Source organism: Fulmarus glacialis, unplaced genomic scaffold (genome assembly GCF_000690835.1).
Source record: "Fulmarus glacialis isolate BGI_N327 unplaced genomic scaffold, ASM69083v1 scaffold30312, whole genome shotgun sequence".
Lineage (NCBI taxonomy): Eukaryota > Metazoa > Chordata > Aves > Procellariiformes > Procellariidae > Fulmarus > Fulmarus glacialis.
In genome coordinates this window covers 35,502-61,778 of record NW_009200236.1, presented here as the reverse complement: position 1 = coordinate 61,778, position 26,277 = coordinate 35,502, and the positions used below count along the sequence as shown (strand labels likewise).

The 26,277-nt window shown below is 36.7% G+C and overlaps 1 protein-coding gene across 1 annotated transcript in view; it reads left to right on the top strand.

Annotated features, from left to right (window-relative positions):
• USH1C (Usher syndrome 1C (autosomal recessive, severe)) overlaps positions 1–26,277 on the top strand; it is a gene marked incomplete at its 3' end in the record, with an annotated part of 48,636 nt that overhangs the window by 3,872 nt on the left and 18,487 nt on the right. Inside the window, exons 2-16 of the mRNA XM_009573536.1 lie at positions 107–174; positions 2,184–2,327; positions 2,828–2,966; positions 11,170–11,278; positions 11,381–11,405; positions 12,146–12,203; positions 12,964–13,058; positions 14,319–14,403; positions 14,820–14,879; positions 15,160–15,216; positions 17,061–17,203; positions 17,811–17,876; positions 20,921–21,045; positions 24,543–24,599; positions 24,827–24,829. Coding sequence (XP_009571831.1) covers positions 107–174; positions 2,184–2,327; positions 2,828–2,966; positions 11,170–11,278; positions 11,381–11,405; positions 12,146–12,203; positions 12,964–13,058; positions 14,319–14,403; positions 14,820–14,879; positions 15,160–15,216; positions 17,061–17,203; positions 17,811–17,876; positions 20,921–21,045; positions 24,543–24,599; positions 24,827–24,829 — 1,234 coding nt within the window. The remainder of the gene's footprint in view (positions 1–106; positions 175–2,183; positions 2,328–2,827; positions 2,967–11,169; positions 11,279–11,380; positions 11,406–12,145; positions 12,204–12,963; positions 13,059–14,318; positions 14,404–14,819; positions 14,880–15,159; positions 15,217–17,060; positions 17,204–17,810; positions 17,877–20,920; positions 21,046–24,542; positions 24,600–24,826; positions 24,830–26,277) is intronic.

Below are 26,277 nucleotides of genomic sequence, written 5' to 3'. Positions count from 1 at the left end.
CCCTATTGAAATCTTTGCTCTATAGCTTAAGAATTTGTGAAAGCCTTGTATGTTCAACCTTTGTGGCTATTTAGTCAGAGATTTTACAATGTTCTTGGGTTTTCAGGTTAATCTACTCATTGACAATGAAGCAGAGAAGGATTACCTTTATGATGTGCTGCGAATGTACCACCAGTAAGATCTAGCTTTATATATGTTTGTGTAGAATTTTACTAATATTCTTAAATGTAAAGAGTGAATATTCAAGATTTTAAGTGGTCCTTCTATATGCTACTAGAAAAGCAGTCGAAGAATAGTTTTTCTTCTGTTTAATGAAGTTTATACTTTTACAATGTAGCCTGCAGGCAAGGAAGGAGTATGTCTGTAATCACCCATAAAGTTACTTCGGCTTTATGACTTGGCAGTTTTGTAAAAGAATTTAGTGGATTCATATTGGGGGGGGTAAAAAAAAGCACTTGGATGATAAAACTGTTCTTAGGAAGAGAGCATTAATCAAATTCATTAATATTTCCAAATAATGGTTATTTATTTGCAACAGAGATTTTCATTGAGTTTGTTTTTTCAAAGATTTTTTGCTAACTATTCAGATAAAAATTTGCAACTGTTTTATCTGAAAGCAGAAAAAATTTAGTCTGGGTGTCTGTTTGGCATGTTTAACAACTCTGGCTTATTACAACATAATGGGAAAAAAATGGTAAGGTGATAGGCCTATTACCAATCCTTTTGCTGAACTGATTTAAACCACAGTTGCTTAGGACCTATATCATTGCAAATGAGATCAGCATCTGATCCATTGTTTTTCAAAGAAGATGAGAATGTATTTTCCACTCATCATAGGCAAGTGGCTCTGATAGACATTGTTGCCATTCATGTCTTAATAGCATCTCAGCTGAGTGAAATGTAGATGTTTCCATCTGATGTTTGCACTGAGCTATAGTTATGGGTGTATTCAGCTGCATATCTGATTCAGTTTCACTCAGGTCTGTCTAATTGCTTCTGCATTCATAAAGCCTGTTGTTTGGAAAGCCAGTTGAATCAGTAGCTCTTAATTATTTAAAATCTTCTTGCAGTTACAAAATTAACAATGCATACAGTAACTTTTCTTCAATTTCCAAAATTGCAATGACTTGAGCAAAATTTCCAGTATCTCTGTGAACAGTTGATGATGTATCACTTTCTTTTGAATACGTTATGAAGTATTCCAGGGCAAAAATATGTGCAATTGCTGTTGGTGTTAACATTTAATGTCTGCTTCACTGTGAATAGCATTTCCAAAAGAATTTGACCTCTAATCCCATGTAATACGCATTCCTGATCTGTATTTTCAGTGCATTGTATTGTATGCACTGAAATGCATACAATATTGTATGCAAGGAAATGTAAATTATAAGAGAGGGAACAGCAAATAGGTATAGACTAAGTTTAACTGGATTTTGTATAGGAATAGCTCTACTGAATCTTAGGGAGCTGTTACTCCACTCTTGCAGCTGGGCAACGAAGTACATTTTCTAAACCTATAACTATCTCAGTGCTGACAATATCAAGGAGACTACTTTGCATAGCTCTCATAAAACAGATGTTCACAGCGGGTTAACTTCTGTGGATTTTGTTTATTGGTTGATGGCCCTTCAGTTTTGATTTGAAAAAAAATTGTAAAACTTAAACCAAGTCTTTGCTCTTGCTACTGAGTATCTTTTTTTTTTTTTTTTTTTTTCTCCTGAATCAAAACAATTTGTCAGTCCTCTAAGTTCAGGAGAGGAAGGAGCTTGTAGCCTAGATGCACTTAGAAGGATTGCTAACTAGTAAGGAAAAAAATCTAGTAGGCAGGTATATCTGATCTGGAAAGTTATTTCCAAACAGTTCCATAAATCTTTTTGGGACTCCGAGAATGAAATTAAAGATGTTGTCTATAAAAGTGATGTGTGTGACCTTAAGAGATAAAGGCAATATGTACGAGATTTTAATTTTATTTTGAATGTAGTTGTTATTCCTCTTTGCTTAGAGAAGGCTTGCTTTCTTAGAGGCTATTTTACTTTGGTTAAACCAATATCTACATAAATAACTTTTTTAGTAGGTTGAAGGGACATGCAAATTTTGAAGCCATGTGTACACCAAGTTATTAAATAATGCTTTGTGTTGGTGTGTTGATTACCTGTGCCTGTTTTCTCACTGTGTTTTTGTAGATCTATGAATCTCCCAGTGCTTATGGGGGACCTAAAACTCGTGATTAATGAACCAAGCAGATTGCCTCTGTTTGATGCTATCCGCCCGCTTATCCCGTTAAAACACCAGGTGGAATATGATCAGCTTACACCCAAAAGATCACGGTAGGAGAATGTAGAACAATGCAGCTAACTTAAGTACAAGCAGGAAATACTGACTGAGCTTTCAGATAAAATCCGAGTAAAATATGGGTCACCTGTGTAGAGCTGGGCATAATTTTTTTACTTGTGCTATATTTGCTAGAAGTACAGTTTTGAGCTACCTGAAATTGTTTGCCAAGTAGTTTAATCTAGCAGGATATGGGAGTCAAAACCAATGCTTTCCAGTTGAAACAATCTTTTCTCGTTTTTCCTGCATTTAATAATAAAAAAATTCTTATAGCTCTAACCCTCTAGAAGCAGACAGCTTCAGTGATTGCAGATGTCTTTTCTTATGAAAAATACCTGATGGCTTTAGCTAACACACATCCATCCAAACTTCAGTCAACTTGCTTTTTTTCATGCCTAAATGTTATAGGAGAAAAATAATGTGTAACTTTCATATGAAACATTATTGCCACAAAGCGTTATGCAGCTGAACAGCCAAGTATTTTCCATTTTTGCAGAAAGCTGAAAGAGGTGAGACTGGATCGTTTGCATCCTGAAGGACTTGGAATAAGTGTGAGAGGTGGAGTGGAATTTAGCTGTGGCCTCTTCATCTCCCAGTTAGTTAAAGGAGGACAGGCAGACAATGTTGGACTTCAGGTGAGAAAATTATATTCATGGCTGCTGCGCTGCAAAAAGCCTTTTGCTACAATGTTAGGGAAGCAGGCGGTAAGAATTGTTCTTTAATATCTAGAAATAGCTATTGCTAACGTGCTGTTTGTCTCTTGTAATGAAATTCATAAAATATATAAGTCAATGTCATAGTAAATACCATTATACCAATGGTGAATCACATTATTAAAGTTGTTCTTTTCTTTTCACCAGTTTTAATGATATGTAAACCTTTTCTTCGTATTTGGGATATGATAATTTTTGAAGATAAAAGGGCTTTCTGGAGTGTTTATACTTCATGAGTGGCAACAGTTAAATGTAAGCAGATGGAAAGAAAGATCTCCAACTAGACTGTGGAAGAGTGTTTTAAGTTGCTAAATTCTGATTAAATGTAGAACAGAGCATATAAATACTAAAAATGTTAATTCCATCTTGCACAGATACAGTTTGTGTCATGAAGTGTTTATTTGAACTTCATGTATAAATTGTGGGGGTTTTGGTTTATGCAATGGAAGTACATAAAAGAAAGAACCTATTTTTAACCATTTCCAGTATCCTTTGTACTGCATAGAATTGCACTTTCAGTTATTAAATTTTAGATTGGCAAAAATAATTATGTATAGAAACACATTTTTTCTATATCAGTACTTATGCAATTCGCATTAATGAAGTTTTGGGTGTTTGGTTTTTTTGAGTGTGTCATTTCTTGCTCATATGTCTTAGTGAAGAGACAAGTGAACAATTGCTGTGGCAAATGTCTGCATCTTTATGCTTTCAAAACTGATAAGGGTGTATTAAGGTCTGTGTTTCTGAGTAGAAAGGCTGATATGCCTGGCTAACTTCAATTTGTTGAGTGTGAATAGTTGCTGGAAGTATTGATGTTTAAGGATTATATTTAATACTAGTCCAAAGTGTATTGGACTGGCATGATTCATTACAGTGTTTAATTAAACTAACATGTTTTGTAGATATGCTTCAGTGTAACCCCACAACTCTTAGATTAAAAAAAAAAAACTTCTGTCTACAAGGCAGTCAAAGTTAGGGTACTGTGTTTGTATAATTCATGTTTAGAGCTTTCTAAAATTTAAATAAGTGTTTCTCTCTCTGTTTGCATACATGCATGTGCCCTTTTGTTTGTGCATTCATCCCTATATATCCCATTCACTAATTCTGAATCACCATTGAATTAGTCCCATCTTCTGGCAGCCTGCTCTGGACAGGCACATGACTGGCCCCCTGGATGCTTTTAGAAGCTCCTTCTTAGAACAAAACTACAAATTCATGGAATACACCTCCACAAATTCTGTATTTAGTTAGAATTGAGAGGGTTGCATAGGACACCACAAACACTGTGCTGGATGTGTCGGTAGCCTCTTGTAAGCATTTGCCAGTGCGTAACTCCAGAAAAGGGCATTGATGCACCTTCCCAGAGTTGGTACTACAAAAGCTTGTGTACCTTGTGCACTACATGACACAGTGAGAATGGGAGGTGTAGACAATAGACTTGTTCCTGGATTGTGATCAGCTCAGTAGAGAGATTCCAGCTGCATCCTTCCTCCACTGCTAGAAAACTGAGAAAAAGACAAAGACCAGTCACTTATATGGCTTTTGAAAACATCTCCTGGAAAATACTGGAAGGCATTAATGATGCTAAGCAATAAAGGACTTAATAGCCACTGTCTTAAACTGTTGTGCTAGTACTGTTGTGCTAGTACATTCATCTTAATGCTGTGTTGCAGCTTTGCTTCTCTGCTTGTTTCAGACTAATGTTTTGACATGATCGATGCATAAGGAGTTATGCTCACTTGTGCTACTGTAAGGATGTCAATTTTTGTTTTTTCTCAGTATGCAAAAAGGCCCTACTGGCTTTCTGTGACTGGGGCCATTGTACTACAAGTTGGTGACAGTGAATGGGATTGTAAAGGATCTTGGGCTGGCTTGTACAAATTGTACTGTAACTCAGAATGTGGTTAGAGTTTGGCAGACAAAGTAGGGACAATAAGGGGGAAATATGCTTGAGACTGACTATGAATTTGTTAGAGTTAGATTGTATGTATTAATATGAACAGATGGTGCTTTGCAGCTCATGTAACTGTCTGACTTGTGTTTTTGATATGTGGTGTTAAAGCTCAGCCTAAAGTGCCTGCATAATAGGTGGCACTAGGCACTTTCTGAACCCCACTGAATAACAAGAGCTGACAGGCAGCCCATTGTTCTAAATTGCTGTCTCACAGTAAAGCCAACTGCTTCTGAAATTTCACCCACCTGCTTTATTTAACTAAATCTCTACACATTTTGTATCCCAGAAATGCTGTCTGAGAAAGGTATAATGATCTTCTATTATATCATCAGTTTTACGTCCTGCTGCTTTTTTAAAAAATTCAAATTCATTTTGCATGATTTCTCTTTGAAGTTTCCAAGTTACATTAAAGTGACTGAATAATCTTGAAGGCTCAGTGAGGCATTTGTAGTTTTGACCCTTTTTTAACTACAGTTTCTCTAAAAGGCAAGTGTTTTGTCCTTTCATGAAGAAATGTACTTAATCTTTTTTCCCTCTGCTTTCTGATACTTATGTCTGTGGGGATTCTGCTGAATACAAAGAGATGGAGATTGGTATGAGTGATGAAAGTGGAACAAGTATACAAAATGAGAAGTTTGAAACGGTGATGATGTTAGGTAAAAACCCTTCAATTCCCTGGAAGCACTAAATATTATATTTCTTACGTTAAAAGTTACAAATAATAGGCATTTTACTTGGGAAAAGTTAGGTTTGTAGCTTCTCTTTTGAAAGTCCGTCATCTCCCTGTTTGATAGGGAAAGGGGAAACAGTGATATATAATAACAAAATAATTGTTACTGTTCTACTCTGCTGAATCCTGTAGACTTTGATCTCTACTGCTTCTGATTCAGAAGGTTGGTATACAGTGATACCAGTACAAAAGTAACAAAATATATGAAAACAACTATTAATTACTTAAGTGTATGGACATTTTTCTGCAGGAAAAGCTGTTCAAGTATCCTAAAGAGAAGCGGTTTGTTACATGCCAATGTCTCCTGTAGTTCAGCCTAGACTGTGGTGTTTCTAAATCACCATCAGTCATACATTGTCAGTCAGTAACAGAAATGTCATGAGGATGAGTGGAGAGTACTAGACTGTCTTTTCATTTCATTTCTGAAGCTCAGCAAAGAGGAGTATTAAAAACAGCTATATGGGGAAAGCTCATTCCGATATGGGAGGAAAAAATAAAATATCCTCTTGGCTGCATTTGTAATTCTGTAAGTGTGTTACCTCCTAGGGAGATGATATAATACTAACAGATATGACTCGCTTAGTGATTGATGACATCCTCAGAGCAACTCTAGTTCTGCTATATGGATGATACAGAAGCTATATGGAGACTCACAAACGGCACTGCCATTTGCAGTTCTAAAACTGGGATGCTTCTTATGGCATTGCAATTAATAACAGTAGGTTAGGTTACCCTTTTAAAAAGCTGGGCTTGTACAAACTCAGGCTCCATGGTCTGTTGTAGCCTGCATGATGCAGAAGATGTGAGTAAAGGAGGGATCTTGAACTAAACTAAAAACAAACAAAAAAACCCCCACCAACAATAAATATGTGAGATCAACAGAAAAGTCTAGATAGGTCAAATGAGGTCAGCATTGCATACTTGAGGTTAAATAGTTAAACACAAACTTCTGGTATTTTTGCAAGTGCGTAATCCAGAGAGAGGCCAGAGATGGGAATGGAGGAAACTTTTTGAGCATTTTACTGTTGAGGAACTCAACCTTCCTTTGAAAAGCAGAGGTCACTCTCTTTTCTACCATTTCCTAGAATAACCAGCCCTAACAAGCTGAGAGTCTTCACGGTTTGTAGAGGATATTGAATCTTTATGCACAGTGCCACAAGTCTGACTTATCTCTGAGCCATTTTGCTTCTTGGCAGTACAGTCACACTGCCAGTGCTAATCTCAGTCCTAAAAATGCATTCTTTACAATGGATTTCCTGAAGCGTCGAGGACAATGGAACAGCTCTAGACTAAATTCTTGGTTTTGGGGTGGGGAACTAGCTTAGAATTTAACAGGGGAAAGAGGAGTGCAATGGCATGGCTGCCAGGCTTGTGGGATGGATGGATGAGTGGGTGGATAGATGGATGGGTGAGCGGGTGGATGGATGTGGTTTTGAACATTTGGAACAAGTTGGTTAAGTGAGTGTTCTTTCATAACGAGAGCTATCAGGGGTGTGACACTAAACTGCAGACCCCATGTGCTTTTTCCTTGTCTGATTCTGCATTTTTACCACAGGTTGTATGTTCAAAAGCCTTCAGTACTGACCTATTTCTGCTCTTATTAAAGATCATATTAAAAATCTGACTGACTTAAATGAAAACGGTCAAGCTCTTAGGAGTGCTGCAAATTGCACATAGGCCATTGTCCTGGGTGAGATTCTTGGATGTCCAGCAGGTGGAGCAGCAGTCCCACTGGTTAGGGGCTGGGGACCACAGTCATGTTCTGCCTCTGCGAATGTATTCTCTCCTGCAGGACAGTCACATACTGCATTTTCTTTGCTTTTGTAGTCTTCTCATGCTGTGTTATGTCAGATAAAAATCTTTTAAGTTCAGTGGAAACTGCACTGTATGAGCTATGCTGGTACAACGGATGTGTTGTTAATGTTTTGTGTACTATTGCAAAGCATATGGCACTTCCTAGAAGAAGTGGAAAAATTTGTGAAAGAAGTGAAAAAGATAAGCGGGTGGTTTGTTGTTTTGGGGTTTTTTTTGTTTTGTTCTTTTTTTAGCTGAACAGATCACAGCAGGAAGATTTGGTTATACTCATTACATATGAAAAAAGGCAGAAGGTGATGACATGCCCAATGTCCTGTCATTCAAGGGTAGACCTGTCACAGTGTGTGTTAATGTGACAGTCTCTAAGACATAGGCCATATTGAGGAATGCCTACTTCCAGTTCCACTCCCTTCTCTCACATAAATGTGGTGATGCAGATTTAGGTTTTTGATGCTGAACTGTGCAGTGCCAGAGGAGGAGTCTCCAGCTCTGACTGTTTTTTCCCTAAAACTGTCAGCAAGGTACAAGGAAGTTAATCCTCGGTGAGCTAGACTGTGGCTTCTTCACTTTTTTTCAGGCACAGATACTCCCATCAAACTTGTGTGATGGAGAAAACGGTGGATACACTGTATGATTTAGTCTGTATGGCCACAGTAGATCACTTGCTCAGTCTGACCAAGACTGGTGGCGTTGCCTTCTATCCTTCTGGTGACAGTGAAGTTGGAAAGTTACTATGGGGGAGACTAGAAGTATCTGGCTCAAAAGAAAAAAAACAAAACCTGTTATATTAAAAAAAAAAAAAATTGGGTCACAGAGTTAGCTAAGGTGGCAATTGCCTTGCACAGTCTTAACAAATGCGTTAAAGATTACAATATTCATTGTAATACTGTTGTGAATATTACAATGAAGTCTTTAATTCTGTAAGCAGACAGTGGTTTTTGCACAACGGCATTTTTTTTGCACCAACTTAGTGGTTAGGGCTGAATGAATCTTCTCATCCCTTTCGGTTCCTGGTGAGTCTCCTGTGCCCCCTGCATTCTGGAAAAGCTAACTCTTTTGATCTTCTGCAGCAGCAGTTGAAAGCGTGTTCACAACTGATCTTGGTACCAGGGGCTGGTGCACTGGCAGTCCCAAAGCAAGTGGATGAAAGGGAAGTTCCCCCAGAGCAGAACTAGTATAGCCAGAGTCTTTATATTACTAACTTTCACCAAACATGTTATGATGTTCCCTAAACTTTTCAGTCAATAAAGATGTTCACTAAGACTGTAAATATCGTGCTCTTAATTTGTAGTATAAGGACCTTTTCCAAACCTAAAGTCAAAGCTTTGTTCTTGTGGAGATCAAAGTACAGAGGTATAAGAGGTTATTGTTGATGATTTGTTGTTAAAGCCATTTGCTGGCCATCATTTGTATATCCTACTGTGCAGAGGATTGATTTGCGTTGCCTAATGGAAGAGAGTATGCACTAGTTTTCACACAGACATGTCATGATTCACTTCAGGTAAAAGTTTTTGCTTATGATGCTCTAGCCAGGGCCTGGCATTTTTCCGTGTTATCTTGAGCAGCTAATAAGATACAATCTTAAATGAAGTGGGCAATGTCTCCATCACTGATTCCTTCTCAGCCTACCTAGCTAAGGGGATCATTAGGCAGAGTTCACAGAAACTTGGAAATTTCTAGTCTAGTTGTCATATCATATCAATTTTGGATTTTGATTAGAGGAAGGGAAGCCTTCTGAAATAAAAATTTTCCAATGATGTACTGTCATTTTATCACCAAATAAACATTAGTTCTATTAGTTCTTTTGTGTATTCTGATAAGTAAGGTGTGAAATTTTATAGAAGTGGCTGAAAGCTCATGGCACCCTGTCTATTCTACACTAGTGAACACTGCCAGGGAATATTCTTGGGGTGCTGCCATTTGATTGCTGATAAATGTTAGTGTGGTCCCCAGTGTGGCCATTGGTCTATGCCAGCGAGCACTCTTGATCAGTTCCTATGCAGTTCACGTGATAACATGTGCCAGGGGTGATTCCTCGAGAGCAGGTTACATGGAGCCACCCTGCTTTGGAGGAATTGTCTTCAGTGCTAGAGAATGGTCTTTGTACTTAATTTATATACCAGGGCATATGTAGTTTCTGTGTAAAGCTGGCCTGTTTTAGGATCAGCCAACAAGTCTTGGAGATAAATTGAATACATCACGTAAATTTGTTTCTACAGTCTTTTGCTTCCAGATAGGTTACTTCTTTTTGGTGCAGTATACTAATATAAAGATGCTGGAGGATAGTTCAGTTGTTTTTGTATTTCTGTTCTCATTCCTTCATGAGAGTTTTGTGATACATTTTTCTGTGATTTGTTCAGAACAATATTGAACTGTTTTGAGGCAGGTAGTACACACTGGCAATGAGGGTTATCTTTTACACTAGTATACACTTAGTTATCTAGTATTATTTTTTTTTCTCTGGAATACCTGGGGGGGTTTTGTGGGTTTTTTTGTTGTTTGGCGGGGGGGTTTTGGGTCCTATTAGTAAAACCCCTACATCTTTTCCTGCACAATAGGTGAAACCTGGGTGGAAAATACCAGTTGCTTTTCAGTCCATTGTATACACAATTTGTGACACAAAAGGCACATAGGTTTGGAAGATAATCAAAGAGGGCCCGTATCTGTACGGAGACCCAGAGCCAATCCTTTAGGGTGGAGGACAGAGTGCAAATTACTGCTTCTTTCAGTCAAATTATCTTCATCTAAGTTTGCCTCGGGGATAACACTAGTTTTGTCTCTGCTATTGAGAGTGCATGTTCTTGGTCTGTTCTGTAGCTTACTATGCTCCCTGTCACCCATGGAGCCCAAATATATATATATATTGCATACACATGGAGGGCTGAGTAAGCTTGGGAATAAGTGATTGACTTGCCTTCTGTCTGGTGGGAGCTTCCTTCTATGTTTCTGTCTCAAGTTTTCTCACTTTTTTCATGTCATACAGCAGGGGGAATGCCACAGCCTCGGGGCCACAGTAGGGTGGTTGTACTGTCTAATGTAGATGATCCAAGAAGACTTAAACTACTGCACCCCAGAATAAGCATTCATTATGCTAGTACATGACTATTGTAATTAATCAGATGTTGCACCTGAAATGGAGGTAAATTCCATTAAAATAATGCATTGTTCTGAATCCAGAATCAGGCAAGGTAATAAGACCAAGTTTAGTTTCCTATTGATCAAAACAGTTAAGAAGGTATCTCAGAGAATTTACGGTAAAAGCAAACATAAACTGCTGAAGTATAAAGGAAGAAAATCACTCCAAAATTGAATTGAATTGAAATACGGACACTTGTATTTAAGGTAATCTGTGGACTACAAGTCTGATGTGTAGAGACTCACTTTTATGCTTTCCACTAGATATTATTTATAAAATTATTTGGCCATTAATCTGCCTTTTTGGTGTTAAATATTAAGTTCAAACAAATACAGGTAAATCTGATCTGGACACTACCTGAAATTCAAAAACTGTTCAGGATTTAACATTATCAAACCTTTGCATCAAAATGATTGCCAGATTGCATCGTTGCTTAAAAACTTTAACATTAATTCACAATCTAGTTTTTCTTCTCCCTTTCATTTTTGAGATTGGAGATGAGATAGTTCGTATAAATGGATATTCCATTTCGTCGTGCACACATGAAGAAGTCATAAACCTCATTCGTACAAAGAAAATAGTGTCCATAAAAGTGAGACGTAAGTAACATAAAAAATCACCTGTATCACTAAAGATTGGTATTAATAGATTGTTAGTGATCTGTAGAAACTGTTACTTAACAGAGTATTTTTCTTTTTCAGATATTGGCATGATACCTGTCAAAAGGTAATGGTATTTAATTTGAAAACAAATTAGATTATTCATTTTCACATAGCCTCTTCAATGTCCAAAGAACTTCTGTCTTTATCTGTATATTTGAAAATGTGTGAATGGGCATCTCTGTAGCTGATTAAAATATCACATCGTTTGTGATAAACAGGCAGATGTCTTGTTTGATGAATCTGACTTTTTATGCCAGTTGCCTACTTAATTGAACCAATTTCTAGTCCCTCATTATTTGTGGATATTACCTGGAAATTTCATTATCAATTCACCTAGCTTAACGGAGAGCTCCACTGTTTCTCTATGTACGTAACATTTGAGGATTGCTTCAGAGAAGCAAGAAAAATTTCGAATTATTGTTCCCTTCCAATTTTTGTTGAAAAGTTGAAACTTTAAGTGGAATGTTTGAGAAATGTTACTGACAGGAGGTGTGTCTTTGCATAGACATTTATATAATCTGCTCAAGTCGTTCTGGTTATTTTCACAGTCTTTCTTAGAGTTTCCCAAAATTGTTTCACTTGAAGAGGTTTTTCTCAATTTTATGTTTGACCAGCTTTACTAGCCTAAATAATTGTATGCTTGCTTGATGTTCTATTTAAATTGCTGGAAAATAAACCAGTTTTTGTGAATGGTATCCAAAGGAACTTGCGGATGCAAAATAGGAGGCCACATTCCAAAGTAGCTTCTTGAATACATTCACATTTATTTTGTCCCCGTTATTTTAAATTACTTTTTCCTTCCAGTTCAGCAGATGAACCCCTTAAATGGCAATATGTGGACCAGTTTGTGTCAGACTCTGGGGTAAGCAATCAATATTTTATTAAGATGTCTTCTGGGAAATCTGTAATGGTTCTGAAACACTTTCTCCTCTGACCTTCTCACAGAAGTTACTGTAAATATTTCTATGATGTAGTATCTTGTTATAAGTGTTCTGGGAGAAACATCTTTTGTGATATGAAATGAATCATTAGATAAGCAAAGGGCAGGACACAAATGAAATATCTTTTACTCATTAATTGGTACTTTATTTTGCTTGAGCTTATTAACTTACCAGGCTACAGTTCTACTGTATAAATCTTTAATAGATTACTTGGCCTATATTAATGGAGAAATGACAGGTATGAATGCAAGTGACTTCTGTGGGTTGCAGCAATGAAAAGAGAGACCACAATTACTGTTCTTTTGCTTTCAGGAAGAAAGACTTAGTTAAATAGTGAGCACTATCATGTATTTTTCCAGCTCTTTTGTCAGGGAACATCTAAATAATTATTTTGCCATATCACTTTCCTCTAATTTTCCTTCACTCTTCTCTGAAGACAAAGTTTGACTATTTAAACAATCTTCTCCAAATAGAAAGATAAGTTCAGTGTTTCACCTCAGCTGTGCAGCTCCACTGATATGATTGTACCTCACATTCATCTCCAGTAGGACCTTGGAGGAATCTTATCTTGATGTTGGCAGGGTTTGATCCTGGCTTCATGAAGTTTTATAGTAGCCTTGATACGAGTTCAACACAGAGTAACATCTGCAGCATTTTTTAATCCCCCTACAGGAAGGAAAGGGCAGTGTTGCTGGTCTTGCTTCTTCTGGAGGGAGAGACAATAAAGAGAAGAAAGTCTTCATTAGCTTGATTGGTACAAAAGGCATGGGATGCAGGTGGGTACATGTTTCTTATTTAATGTCGCTGGTTTGTTAAGTGGGACATCCAAGGCAGTTATTTCCATCCTTCATTGATATGATATCAGGAAAATAGAGATCCATGCTAGATCAGAAAGGCAAACTGGAACAGGAGGGTATCTGTGGCACACATTATGTATTATTAGACAAAGTATAAATACCTGTGTTACAAGTTCTGACTTAAAACCAAAAAAAATCTTTTAATTTAAAAATAAGAGCAGGATGAAAGTGATATAATAGAAGTTGTCGTGGAAATGGATCTTTTAAATGGTTTTACATTTTAAAATACTTTTAAATGCTGCTCTGTGACATAGCAAGTTCCAGCACTGTCCAGTGTCAGGTTCGCTCCCTGAACTTAGACTGCTTTCTGTGACCCTTTTCAGGACTGAGAAGCCATCACACGGCTATATCCAGTTCCTAAAAGTAATGTTGAATTTTGCAAGAATTTTAGAAATATGAACAGATGCTTCTCAGACTCCTGTCCTTGCAGCTAGTTATGGGGATTTTGGGGTAGAAGGGATATTGTAGGATTTCTTATATGTTTAGGAATATATAGTTGAAGTTACCAAGATTGAACTGCACAGAATATTTTCTAAAGCATAAGTTTTCTTTCATATTATTTGGAAGACCTAAAGGTTTTTTAAAAAAATTATTTACAAACCTGGAGGAGTGGTTCAACATCACCTGCTGGATATATAGCTACAAAAATCATTGCTGTGTTTGGGCCCAGCTTAGACTGCAGCTTAAAATTTCCAGGCTAGATGTTGGCCCCTGATTGAAACATCCTCCTTGCTTCTAATAAACAATCCTGAAAAATAACATTGTATTATACATATAGGAGACCACAGTTCAGTGAGTAAAAGTGCAAGCAATTAGTAATTCTTCATTGTGTTACATGCTTGCTTTCCAATGCCATTAGTGTCCCAGTCCCTTAGACAGTGTAGGTCAGTATACTATGTTAGTTTCAACATTGAAGGAAAAATCCAGAAGCTTGAATATTTTTCTTTTAGCTTTTTCTTAAATCACAGTTTAGTGGTGTAAAGGATAGAAAAGTAGGATGATAAACCATTGTGTGTGTACTGGCAAATTTTGGTGTTTGTTTCAGAGTAAGCTAATACCACAAAAACATTCTTTAATCAGAAACAAATTATGAGAAAACAACTAAGACTTCTCACTGTATTACACTGTATTATTCTATAAATATTATCCTATAAATGTTTGGTTTTTATATTATTCCAGTATTTCCAGTGGTCCAACACAAAAACCAGGCATTTTTATCAGCAATGTTAAGCCGGGTTCTCTTTCAGCAGAGGTGGGCTTAGAGGTAAGTATGCCACCTTCGAAGGTAGGTACCACAAGGAATTCTTATTTGGTATTTACTACTTCAAGGATTCTGGATCACTGTAAAGTCACTAGCTGTGGGTTCTTTTCCCATGGGAAAGAAATATTGCGTAGTTACCTTTCAAATGAAGCAAGTTTCCTAAATATTAAGAACATGAGAAGTGCCCTCCTGGGTCAGACCAATAGTTCATCGAGCTCAGTATTTGGTCTCAACAGTTGGCAATAGGAAATGCTAATATGGGAGGATGTGCAGGCCTGCCCAGTTTCTGCTCTGTTCCCCTTGTACTCTGCCAGTATCCATGATTATTGTATTAAGAATGTTAGTGTATCTTTTTCTGTTTTCATTTAATATATGTACTAATTTAGCAGCTGTACTAAAATCTGGATTAACTCCTTCAGGTTGGTGATCAGATTGTTGAGGTAAATGGAGTGGACTTTTCTAATGTGGATCATAAAGAGGTAAGTTCAAGTCTTCCTAATTCCCTGAATACGTAGTTGTCAACTTATTAAGCATGTCTGATTTTCCTGGCTGCAAAAAATATGTTTTGATATCGGGCTACTTAACCAAAGAGGTTGTGTATTGAACATGGGAATTTGGAGATCTGAATACCTACCACCCTGTTTAGTTCCAGTGGGTCTTCTGGAAATTCCAGCCTTGACAACCAGCATCTTTCATCCTGTATATACAGGTCTTTTATCACTTAATTCAGACTGATTTTTGTTTTGTTTTAATTTGCAGGCTGTCAGAGTGCTCAAAAGTAGTCGTACTTTGACTATCTCTGTGGTAGCAGGTGCTGTAAGTAGTATATTTATAAAAGCAGAACATTTGTGAAAATTACTATGCATGCAAATAAATGGTAAAAATAAATAGATAAGAAGTAAAGCTGTGTTTCGTTACAATGTCTATACCACTAAATTCTGTCAAACCAGGGCAGTGTTGAGTGGCTTTTGATTATTTTATTGATAGCTATCCACAGGATTCTCAGATAAAACAGTTTCATGACTGGGCCAGTGCAAAACCCTTCTCTTGACAAGGAATGGAAATTAACTTTCTCGTAATGGTTTATCATTTTTGAGAGCTTCTGTTGTAATAGATAGCTGCTTCTGCTGACACATGAAAGGTGAATTGGATTGGACTGGAGTGAATTAATTGTTCCTCGTGAATAGCTGATGTCTTATTCCAAATTAATTCCCTGTGTAACTGTTTATCTGATCTCTTTAGCGTATCAACACATTGAAAATTGTTCAATTTTCCATTTCCACTGTTTTGTACAACAGGACTATATGCCTTTGGGGCCTAATCTAAAACCAGCTGAAACTCATTAAATCTTTCCACTGACTTCAGTGTGGCCTTCAATAAATGTTTTAATGTTTTTACTGCTTTAATCCTTCCTATAGTAAAATGTGTAGTTATATACAAGAGGATACTCAAATTCCATAGGCTAATCAAAGATGGTATTTTCTAATTGCCTTGCAACTAAATTAAATAGGGAAAACAAGATTTAATAAATCATTTAAGCTATTTCCTAAGGGCTCCTGTACACTGTGTAGCTATATTAAGGAATTCATGGTTTAATTAAACTACTCTTAAAGTAACAAAAGATGCAGGTGTCCAAAGGCATTGTAGACATTGTTTAAACAAATGCTCCAGACTAGTTGATTAAGCTCCAGGAACTCAAAATCCTAAGGACTTCGTTTCAACTCCCAGATATGTTACCAACTGTTAGAAAAGATGGGACCTACTCCAGCATGTACCACTGAGATTGCATCCTTAAGATGGTGAATTTTTGCTATGGAACTCTTCTGCTCCACCCTACCTTTCACTTCCTCAGTACACATTTTTGTACTGAAGAAGAGATTGTAAAAGGAAACAGTTTCTCTACTCCTGTTTTTCGGTCAGCAAAAACTGTGGTGCAAAGGTATTCTTCACTGCCTGTTTTTGTTCGAGCTGTCTACTTTGAGCCTTAGAGACGTGAAAAATTCTGCCTTCCTAATTAACATGGGATTTTAATTTCAGTAATGAAAATCAGATAAATGTTATCAAAGTGTTCCACAGATACACCATGGAAATATCTTTCTTGAATAGAAAATAGTGCTGGTATCTTAACTATAAAGTAAATGAAACAGGAACAAAACCAACTGAAACACATCAACTATATAACCTTTTGGCAATGTACGTTCCCTGTATTTGGGTTGCCTGAATGATGGTAGATTTCCACAGCAGCCACGCACAAGAGCATTAAAACGCAGTAACTGTGTAGTTGTCTTCCACATTGGGATTCATTCAATGTGCTGTTCTCTAGCATTGCATTGCTCAGTTAGATTTCAATAAAGCATAATATGGAGTTTTTTCTGGGTGACACACTGAGCATGTCTTTGGCATGACCCCTGCACTGTTGTTGCTGACTTTAGTAGTTGCATGCCTCTTCTGAGCACATCATAACTTTGAGACTGAAACTGGAGTAGCTCCTTGGAATGAAATGGTGACATCTTTCAGGGCCTTTCAGAAAGCATTCCTCAGAAAAAGTAATGTGAGGAAATCGCAGATGTGTTAGTATGTAATCGGTTTTGAATTATTTCCTAGAAGAACTACATTCATGAGACTTTCACAACTGATTTGGGTGGTGGTTCTGATTGCAGGGAAAGGAGCTGTTCATGACTGAAGAGGAAAGGCAGAGAGAAGCACGTCTCCGTGAGCAAGAACGCCAGGAGTTAATGCATCAGAAGCGACTTGCACTGGAGACTAATAAAATCATTAAAGAGCAGCAAGAGAAAGAGAGATTGTAAGGACTTTGCATAGGACAGTCTGAAAAATTTAGCTTGGATTTGGAAAGGGCATGGAAGACAGGAATAACTGTGAGAAGATTCCCAACTTAGATTAATTTAATTTTGCTGTTGCAGACTTTCTGTTCATAAATCCTTACCCTGTGGTGCTCTTGATGTTCTGGATTTTCAAAGCTGATATCATTCAAACACATCTTGAGTAGAAGGGTCACTTTGTTCCCCGACTGTCATGCCCCTATGATTCAGTGTGATATTAGTTATTTTCTGATGCCATTCCCTCATCCTTGTTTTTTTTGGCAGGACAGTTACAAATTTTATACTCTTACAATAACACACTGTGGAACTCTCTCAGAAGGAGACTTACAGAATTAAATAGATGATATGCCCTTATTATCCAGATGGTCATGAATGTCCTCAGGGTTCCTATGAAAGTATATTGAACTCTTGGTATCTTAAAGATGACTTTTTTAAAAAGGAGCCTTTTTCCCCAATGCATATGTATTTAGTGTCTATATTTTTTAGTAACTATATGCTGACACACTTTGTGCAAGTTCTTACTCAGAAAATACTCTTTCTATCATTGTGTCCTAATTCCTCTTATTATAGAAGAAAACTGGAGATTTCCCAGAAGGCTGCAGAGGAAGAAGAGAGATATCGCAGAGAAATAGAGCAGTAAGTAAAAACCTACATAGGCAATATGCTGCCTGAAAAAGGGTCCTTATAATATATTAGATCTGGCTGAAAACATTCTGTATATTCTTTTCTAATAAAATTGTATATATTTTCATTTAGCTAAATGTAGGGTCCAATGCATATGAGTACGTACACCACCATTACAGAATAGGAAACTGAAAATCAGCATCTGGAAAACATGAAGGTTATGGTGACAATAAATTCAGTGTGAAATTGAAGTCGGGTGCTTATTTTAAAAATGTTATAAATGTATAGAGAAACTTAAGATTAAGGGAGTTCTGTGTCTCAGAACTTCTTTACTCTGTTGTCATTGAACCACTACATTTAATTCTAACAGAAAAAAAGAAATGAATACTGCAAGGAAGTGGATCAGGGAAGAAACAGAGAAGAATGACTAAGGAGTTGGAAAACATGCATATACTCAGGGGCTTGATGACGTATCCACTTGGCTTATATTTTGGGGGGAAAAAAAAACAAAAAAAAAAACAACAAAAAAAAACCCAAAACCAAAAAACAGGTAGTTTGTTCACAATCTGTAAGAGTGTACACAGTGGAATTTAATAGCTTTTCCAGTCTATCAGACAGTTCTGAAAACAAAAGCTATGTAGATTTAGACTAAAATAAGGACTATGTGATGCTAATTGTCTTGAGTAGAAATTTCAGTCATCATAAATTTTAAGTAGGCTTTTGCTTTTCTAAGGAGAGAATTAATTAAATTAAAACTGTGGCACCAAAAGCAGGAAGTTCTATGACCTATTTTATTCAGGAAATCTGATTTTTATTATCACAGTCTATTCTGGTTTTAAAAATCTGTGATTCTAGGAACTAGACCTATTCAAAGATTGTATTATAATAAGGCCAGTACTATAAATGTAACTTAAGCATTGTTTTACATTTAGAACTTTAAAATTAACCAGTATAACATGTTGTTGTTATCAGAGTAATTAGTTTCCCTTTTAAGTGACATTGGGAAACTGCATGAAAGGTAGCGTGAAATTGCACAATACCTGTTTTGATGCAGCCTTTAAGAGTTAAGATTGACCCTGAAGTATTCAGCTTTGCACCTTTGACATCTTAAACAGTTTTTAATTCATATTCATTCACTTCAGTCCCTTTTCATGTACCTGTATTAGCTAAAATTCTCTGATAGAAAAAGTGCAGGGATCTCTGAATCTATGAGGTGCAGAAGGGAATATATTCCCCAGCTGTCACAACAGAAGAATCTTCTGAGTTCTGCTGTGGGCTCTACTGCAGCACATGCATGAATTCTTACACGTTTTCCTTTTCTAATTCCTGGGGAATAGATAACACCCTGTTCTTTATTGTGGTCTGCTGTACAAATGCCTGCAATAGCCGTGGAAAGCTGCTGTAAAAGCAGACCATCACAGGTGAAGAATAATTCCTTTCTTCAAATCCGGATTGCCTGTCTGTTGTAATGAATGTTCACCATCTGCAGGATCCTTCTGAACTATGTGCATCTTTACTCACTCAGTGAGGACTTGCATGATTAGGCTGCCTTGAGGGCTGCTCATTGTAAGGTCTGGCACGTCTTTATACTTGTATATTTTCCAAGTGCTGCTCAGGCACTTGTTAAGTTTTTCCATACTACAACCCAAACTGGCTAAGTCAGTGTCAACTCCTTGGTGTAGGGGAGGGAGGATGGTGGTATAGGAACTTATATTTGTAACGCTTAGATTTAATAAGCAACTGCAGACAGGCAGTTACTAGAATGTAATGCTTTCCTGTATTAACAGTTTGTGAGGATGACCCTTTGCTGCATTTTTAAAATCCTTTCTGTAGGAATTCCTTGTATCAAGTTACTGTGCCCTTTATTAGTACCCACATACATTTTAGGAAAAAACTTCAAATGTGCCTAAATGGCAGAGGTCCTTAACTCTGTGTACTTCAAGTTACATTGTAACCCCATTTTTTTAAGTAAAATGAAATGTAATAACAAATCTAAACGTTCTACCCAATGTTCCCTGCTATCGGCTATGCCTCCGAATTTAAATATTGACCTCAGCTGCAGATTTAATAGTGACTTGACCACATGGATATTTTTTAATTTTGCCTTAGCTAATTTAGAGATGCAAAAGATAATCCAAGTATAAATAGCATCATATATATCTAAGACCTGGTAAATTTTGCACCATATATCAGTTTACCAGTTCAAGATAGGCTACAGCCAAAAATAGATCTTGGATCACTTAAAGGCACCATATATGAAGCTACAAGCTATTATGTTGTATGGCAGTTCTCTTGTGACCTACTTGGGATTTGCTGAATTTTCCTTCAAAATGTCCTTTTTTTTGATCATGGTCCCTTTCTAGGTATCTTCTAGGTAATCTTGTTTTATGAGCTCCTTTGTCCTGAAGTGTGACAATTCTTCCCCCCTCCCTTCTCCCCCCCTGTCCTTAGAATGCTGAATTTTATGTGGTTTGTGTCTCATCAGTATTTAGTTCTTTTTGAGAAGAGTCGCTTTTTAGTGTAGCCTAGGACTATATGTTTAGGAAGCAATCATCAAAATGGAGATAAGATACAGAAATGAGACACACACTTTTTAGGTATAATTTACCATTGTCACATCTGATTTAGGCATGTGGTAGATGTTCTGTCAATTAGTATTTTTGTTAAAACTGATTATTTTTCTAATAGGTATTTCCCAGTTCTAAAAATGAAATTGTTAGGTGAGAAATGGTTTTTGGCTTCAGTTAAAGTGACAGTCAGTATTGTAGTGTATCGCTCTGGGCTTAATATCTGTGCAGGTGTTTATATAACTGGCCTTAGAAGTCTTAATATTAAATAAGAATATTTTACTCAGTTACATTATACTTTACAAATTATCTTAGTAGCTTGGTAAATGAAACTTAGATTGATGAAAGGAATTTGGTTTGGAGGAAGGGGCAGTTTATTATGCTTTATATTAAAGAGAAAAAAACAAACATACTGAACACTAAATAATTGTGAAGAATTTATATTGGTTTTGTACTCAGAATTCCTAGCTGCATTTTTTTTTCCTATAGGATAACAGCAGAGGAAGAGAAATTTAAAAAGGAGTGGGAAGAAGACTGGGGTCCTAAAGAACCTCCGAAATGTCTAAAAACTGTAACTGCAGAAGTGCATTCTGCCCCTCGTTCTAAACACAAAAGTAAGTAATAGATTTCAGTCTGATTCCTAAGGAAAGTATTTGTTTCAGATATATCACCGAGCTGTATGGAATATATCACCAGTTTGTGTCCAAGCCAAGCTAGCTATGACTTGGTTATTTTCAGAAGGCTGGACGCATACGAGAGATTAATTTAATAGCTCTTATTTAACAGGTACCTAGCTCACAAAATCTCTACATCCGCTCAGTCATGGTTTTTAACAATCAGCAGCAGCAGGAAAAAGAAAAAAGATAAAGCTCACTAAGAAATTGTCTGAAGTATCAAACTCTTTAGCTTGGGGTTTTGGGGCATTGCTTTCCATGTTGTTTCTGTTCAGTGTTTTGCTTGTCAACCTTTTCACAGAGCAGTTCTTGCATCAGTAGACTTGTGCTGATTTCCACTATATGTCCAAATGGAAGTAATGCTGCATTTTTTATATGATATGTGATTATGTTTTTATGTCCATGTGTGTCCATATTCAAATGCTAAGTTGTATACATATGAGTGCTTTCATCTCAGTGAAGAAAATATTACTTATAGTAATAAGTAGTATTTTAGGTTTTATGGGCATTTTGTTACTGGGTTTTGTTACTTTTGAAGATGAATGTATGAAGAAGGGGAGACAAGTGTTCGGTTTTTTTCTTTCATTTGGAATTAGCGTTGAGCGTTCTGCATTAATCATATCAGCAAATAATTTAACATCATTTTTAAATTTGAGAAGAGATATTGGGAGGTGGAGTGTTTGCAGGTAGAAGACTAAGTACTAGATTTGCAGTCTCATTTGGAGTGAATGAATGCTCTTTGTACTCTTCCTATTGTTACCTTTTTTCTTTTCCCTTACTCTAAATCAGTATGAAGATTAGGGTTTTGAGTATTTTTGTCTGCTTGCTTCTAACTAGAAAAGATAGCTATGGAATCCCTGCTTTCGCTTGGAGGAAATGAATTCAATGTTTAATTTTCAGAAAAATCTAAAGATCTTTTCCCTCATCTCTTCACCAGTACCTCGGTCCTCTCTTACTTTGGCAGTCTTTGGGGGCTGTAGGAGTGTCTTGAAGCTCCCTTACTCTCTTGCATGAGGCGGAGTAAGCAACTTTATATATTGAATTTTTTGCATTTGAATTCTATTGCATTTTTCTTAATAGAAGCCATTGTTGCAAAACAACAGTAAGACACTAGACAAAAAAGAGAAAAGTCAAAGATTCTTAAGAATCAGCAAGTTTTTTAAAGTGTTTTTCCTAGATCTTTTGACAAATCTGTTTCTTGCCAGCATGCCTTTCACATCTAATTTATTCCTTCTCAGGCTAAGGTATTTACCACATCATTTTTCTGCGTATTACTTCAGTTTATGCTCTTGTGACAACTATCTTGAAAATGAAATTATGACGGCATAATGATGTTTACAACCGCTGCAAAAATAATCTTGCATGCTAAGAGGTTGGGTAGCAAAGCATGTAAGCATGTACTAATTAAAAGCATGCAATCAGAACTTCTGAATCAATTCCTAGTGACCTAATCAGAAGAAAGCGAGGCACGTTTCTAGGAATTTGCAAAATTCAGGCATCTGTCCGTGAGGTGCTGTGTGTAGTAGCAGATCTGTTAATATCTTAAATAGACCACCTGTCAGAGTGGGAGAAAAAAAATCCTTCTTTTTCAAATATGGAATACCTGTGGACTTTGAAACACCTTTTCCGTATTTCTTGTTTTTTCTATTCCCCTCATACTATCGTTTTCCTTACTGAATCTATCTCCTTTTTTTTTTTTTCTCTTCCCCTGGTCTCCTTTTTCCTGTCTTTTTCCTCTTTTCATCCATTGCAGCAAATCTTTCACAAACTGGCCGTAGCCTGCACAGCCTGAAAATTGATTTGATATCATTGGGCAGTCTGCTTCAGAATTAGTCGAGAGACTGAGGAGGTACTGTTTGTACACTGCAACTTTTCCATGAAGAATTGCCCTGAAGTGTAAGTCTGACTGAGTTGTCCAAAGGGATTTAAGACACTTGGAGCTTAATTTGCAGTTAGGAAGCTAAGTTGGGAGCTATAGATAGTATGTGGAGAGTGTACTAAAATGGTATTAGACAAAGGAAAAAGTTGGAAAGTGCTTGTGGAGCAGGTATTGCATAACTTAGGGGAGACCTGGGTCAGTTCTTAACCTGATTACATTATTTTTTTTGTGTGACTTGGGGAAAGTCACTTAACTTTTCCTGGATGAGAACCTGAGATGGGGAAATATTTCTCCTGCAACAACCTTTTATCTATTTAGTTTTCTGATTCTTCAGGACAGTGTTTTCTCTGTATAGCATTTACCCCGGTGACAACGCAGTAGAAGGTTAATATTTCTTTTTGAAGCCAGGTATCCCAGAACTGCTGATGGTTTAATTACAGGAAAAGCCACTTACCTCTGCAGGCTTCCCTTCATAGCAGAGCAGACTAATTGGCCATATGCAGATCCTAACTGCTCTTCAGGGTTGAAGGAGGTTGGAAATTGATTTGATTTAAGCAGGAGCTCAGGTTTTTTCAGTTATGTGGAAAAATATCCCATTGCTAACTTCTTTTTATTCCATGGAAACTTCTAGTCACACATTGCTGCTCTCTCTTTCATTTCATGGGAACCTCCAGTTAGACTGTCATTTCTATCTCCTCACTTCTTTCCTCCTTTGTTTCTCTAGTGGATTTAAAGGGAGTTGCACATGACCAGCTTGAAACAGATGACATGGATGAAGTGATCATGAAGCAGGACAAACAGGTTTGCTGCTCAGCCTTAACCTCCTACCCTGATTCAGATTCTTCCTGTGTTTCCCTTCCTCCTGACAGTCAGTCTTGACACTGAATTGATCATTTGGTTTTGCTAGGGCAATATGTGTGGTCCTTTGGTAAATGATGAAACATCAAATGATGTTGCTGTCATTGCTTTCTGAAGATACGAATACAGAATCTGACAATCCTGCAGAAAGATGGATTGTATTGAGAGCTCTGTGTGTTACCAGTGTTTCTTATATAAAATTATGATAACAAATTCTTTTGTATGTTTTTACTTAGCAGTGTGTTTTTTAATATTTATATGCTTGGCTTGAAATACTTTATCTTAGGAAATAGAGCTTTTCTTGCCTCCTGAAACGCCACTGTGTTTTGCCACAAGCTTGAATGAGTTTGAATACCTGTTTCATTTTAAGCAGGCTTGTTAAAACTAGTGAAAAGTAGGACTGTGACCATAGAAATCTTAGCAATGCATATGGCTGTATGGTTCTGTATGAAGACTACTTGTTGCATTTGCTTTGCTTAACGTAAAATGTATGTCAGTAAAATAAGGGTAACTTGTGACTAAATGTACTAGCACAATTGATCAAGAAGCTGTCTAAGAACTTGTCATGTAATATTGAAACTTTGGTGTTGCGCCTTCAAATAAATTTTAGTCAGTTACATGTATTAGCGTGGATTGATCTGAATTTGAACCAGTCCTTGACTTTTCTTCAGAAAACAACTTTTCCTTTACCTTTTTGTAGCTTTTGGATGGTTTTATCGGTATGAAGGAAAGTTTCCCACAATCCGCAAGGTACAAAGTTTGATATGTGAACTTGTTTGCTGTGCCTTTCAATTTCCATTCCTCTTTTTTCTTCTTCTTCTCTGTTATTACTAGACATTCTTTATAATCAAATGCTGCTTTTTTTAACATGCACAAATTAAGATGTGTTTGGGATGCATCTGCCTAGGAGTTTGTCCTTTTGAATACATTAGACTTTTCAAGTCCTGCCAGCTGCAGTGGGAAGTGTATGTCAATACTTTGCAGAAGGTGCTCAGTACAGGTGGGCAGTGCATGTCTTTATGTTCTCCAAAAGTCCTCAGAATAAGGTATAAAAAAAAGTACAGAGACAAAAATTCAATGGGAACCAAGTATGCAGTTCCCAATTATACCTTTGCAAATCTCCCAGTAAGAGGAGTGCTGAAGGCAAAAGACTTTTAAGCATGTACATCACACAGAATAAGCAAAAACAATTGAAAATCTTTAAGCTTGATAGAATACTTCTGTATCTGTAGAGTTGCTGCTGAAGTATTGCAATTTCAAATTATTAGAGTTTCAAATAATAGTTTATTCCTCTATTCCTGAAGCTGTTGCTTTATTCTCTTTATTTATTTCAGTGTATATTAGCCATATTAAATGTGTTTTGTGGTTGTGTTGTGTGTTTGGGGGGTTTTTTTTATGATGGCTGATGGTAATTAACTGGGGTAGAAGTGTCAAGGAGAGTTCATATGTCTATCTCCTGAGAACTCAAAGTTTCTGAGAAGGTCAGGATTGTATCTGACAGGTGAAGTATTTGTGTCCCTGTTTAGGACTATTACTTTAACCTTTTCTGTGTGGACAGCAAACGTCTATTCTCCTTAATAGAGAATAGGAAATGATGGTATACTCCGATACCATTTTGTACTGCTACCGCCTGTAAGTCATCATGGATCTGTAACTTATCTGAAAGTCAGTACAATTAGGATTTCTATCTGAAAAGTATAAATACATGTTATGAAAACTCAGTCTCTTCACACAAATAGGTGATCTTCTGTATTGCTGCTGTATTGCTGACAAAGATAGTTTAGAGAGCCTCCAAATACCTTTTGATATAGTAATGAAGATCTTACCCAGTTCCTTTTGAACTCTACTACACAGTGTGGACTAGAAGCTTGTAAAGATGTATTTTTCGTCTTTTTCTTTTAGAAATATTTTTAAATCTGGAAGTGATGAATTTTCATCCTACTCCAAATTGCTAATTGCTTTTTTTGTTTTGTTTTAAAAGGAAAATTTCACTCTGTACTAAAAATGTCTGTAGTAGGAAGTAAACTGAATCCATGAGGAAAATGATTGGGAAGGATGACTCATCCTGCTGTATCTGAATGCAGTGAATGCAGCTAAGATTGTCTGATATATGTTCATACTCCGGAACACTTTGGCACGTGTACTGCTTAGTGTGCCTTTAAACTCAGTAATTTTTCAAATATTGATACCTAGCAGGTTGACCTGCCAGATGTTACATTTAGTAGACAGTACTAAATATGTCTTCTAATTTATTAGAGGATAAGATATCAGCAATTATTACTAAGGTACAAACTAATTAGCTTTGAATAAAACATGCCAACAGAATTATGTTTATGTTAAAACATTAGTGTGAAAAGCTACATTTTTTTTTTTTACTTAAACTTTTAAAAAATTTTTGTCTCTGAGGATTATTGATTCCGCGCCCCCCCCCCCCC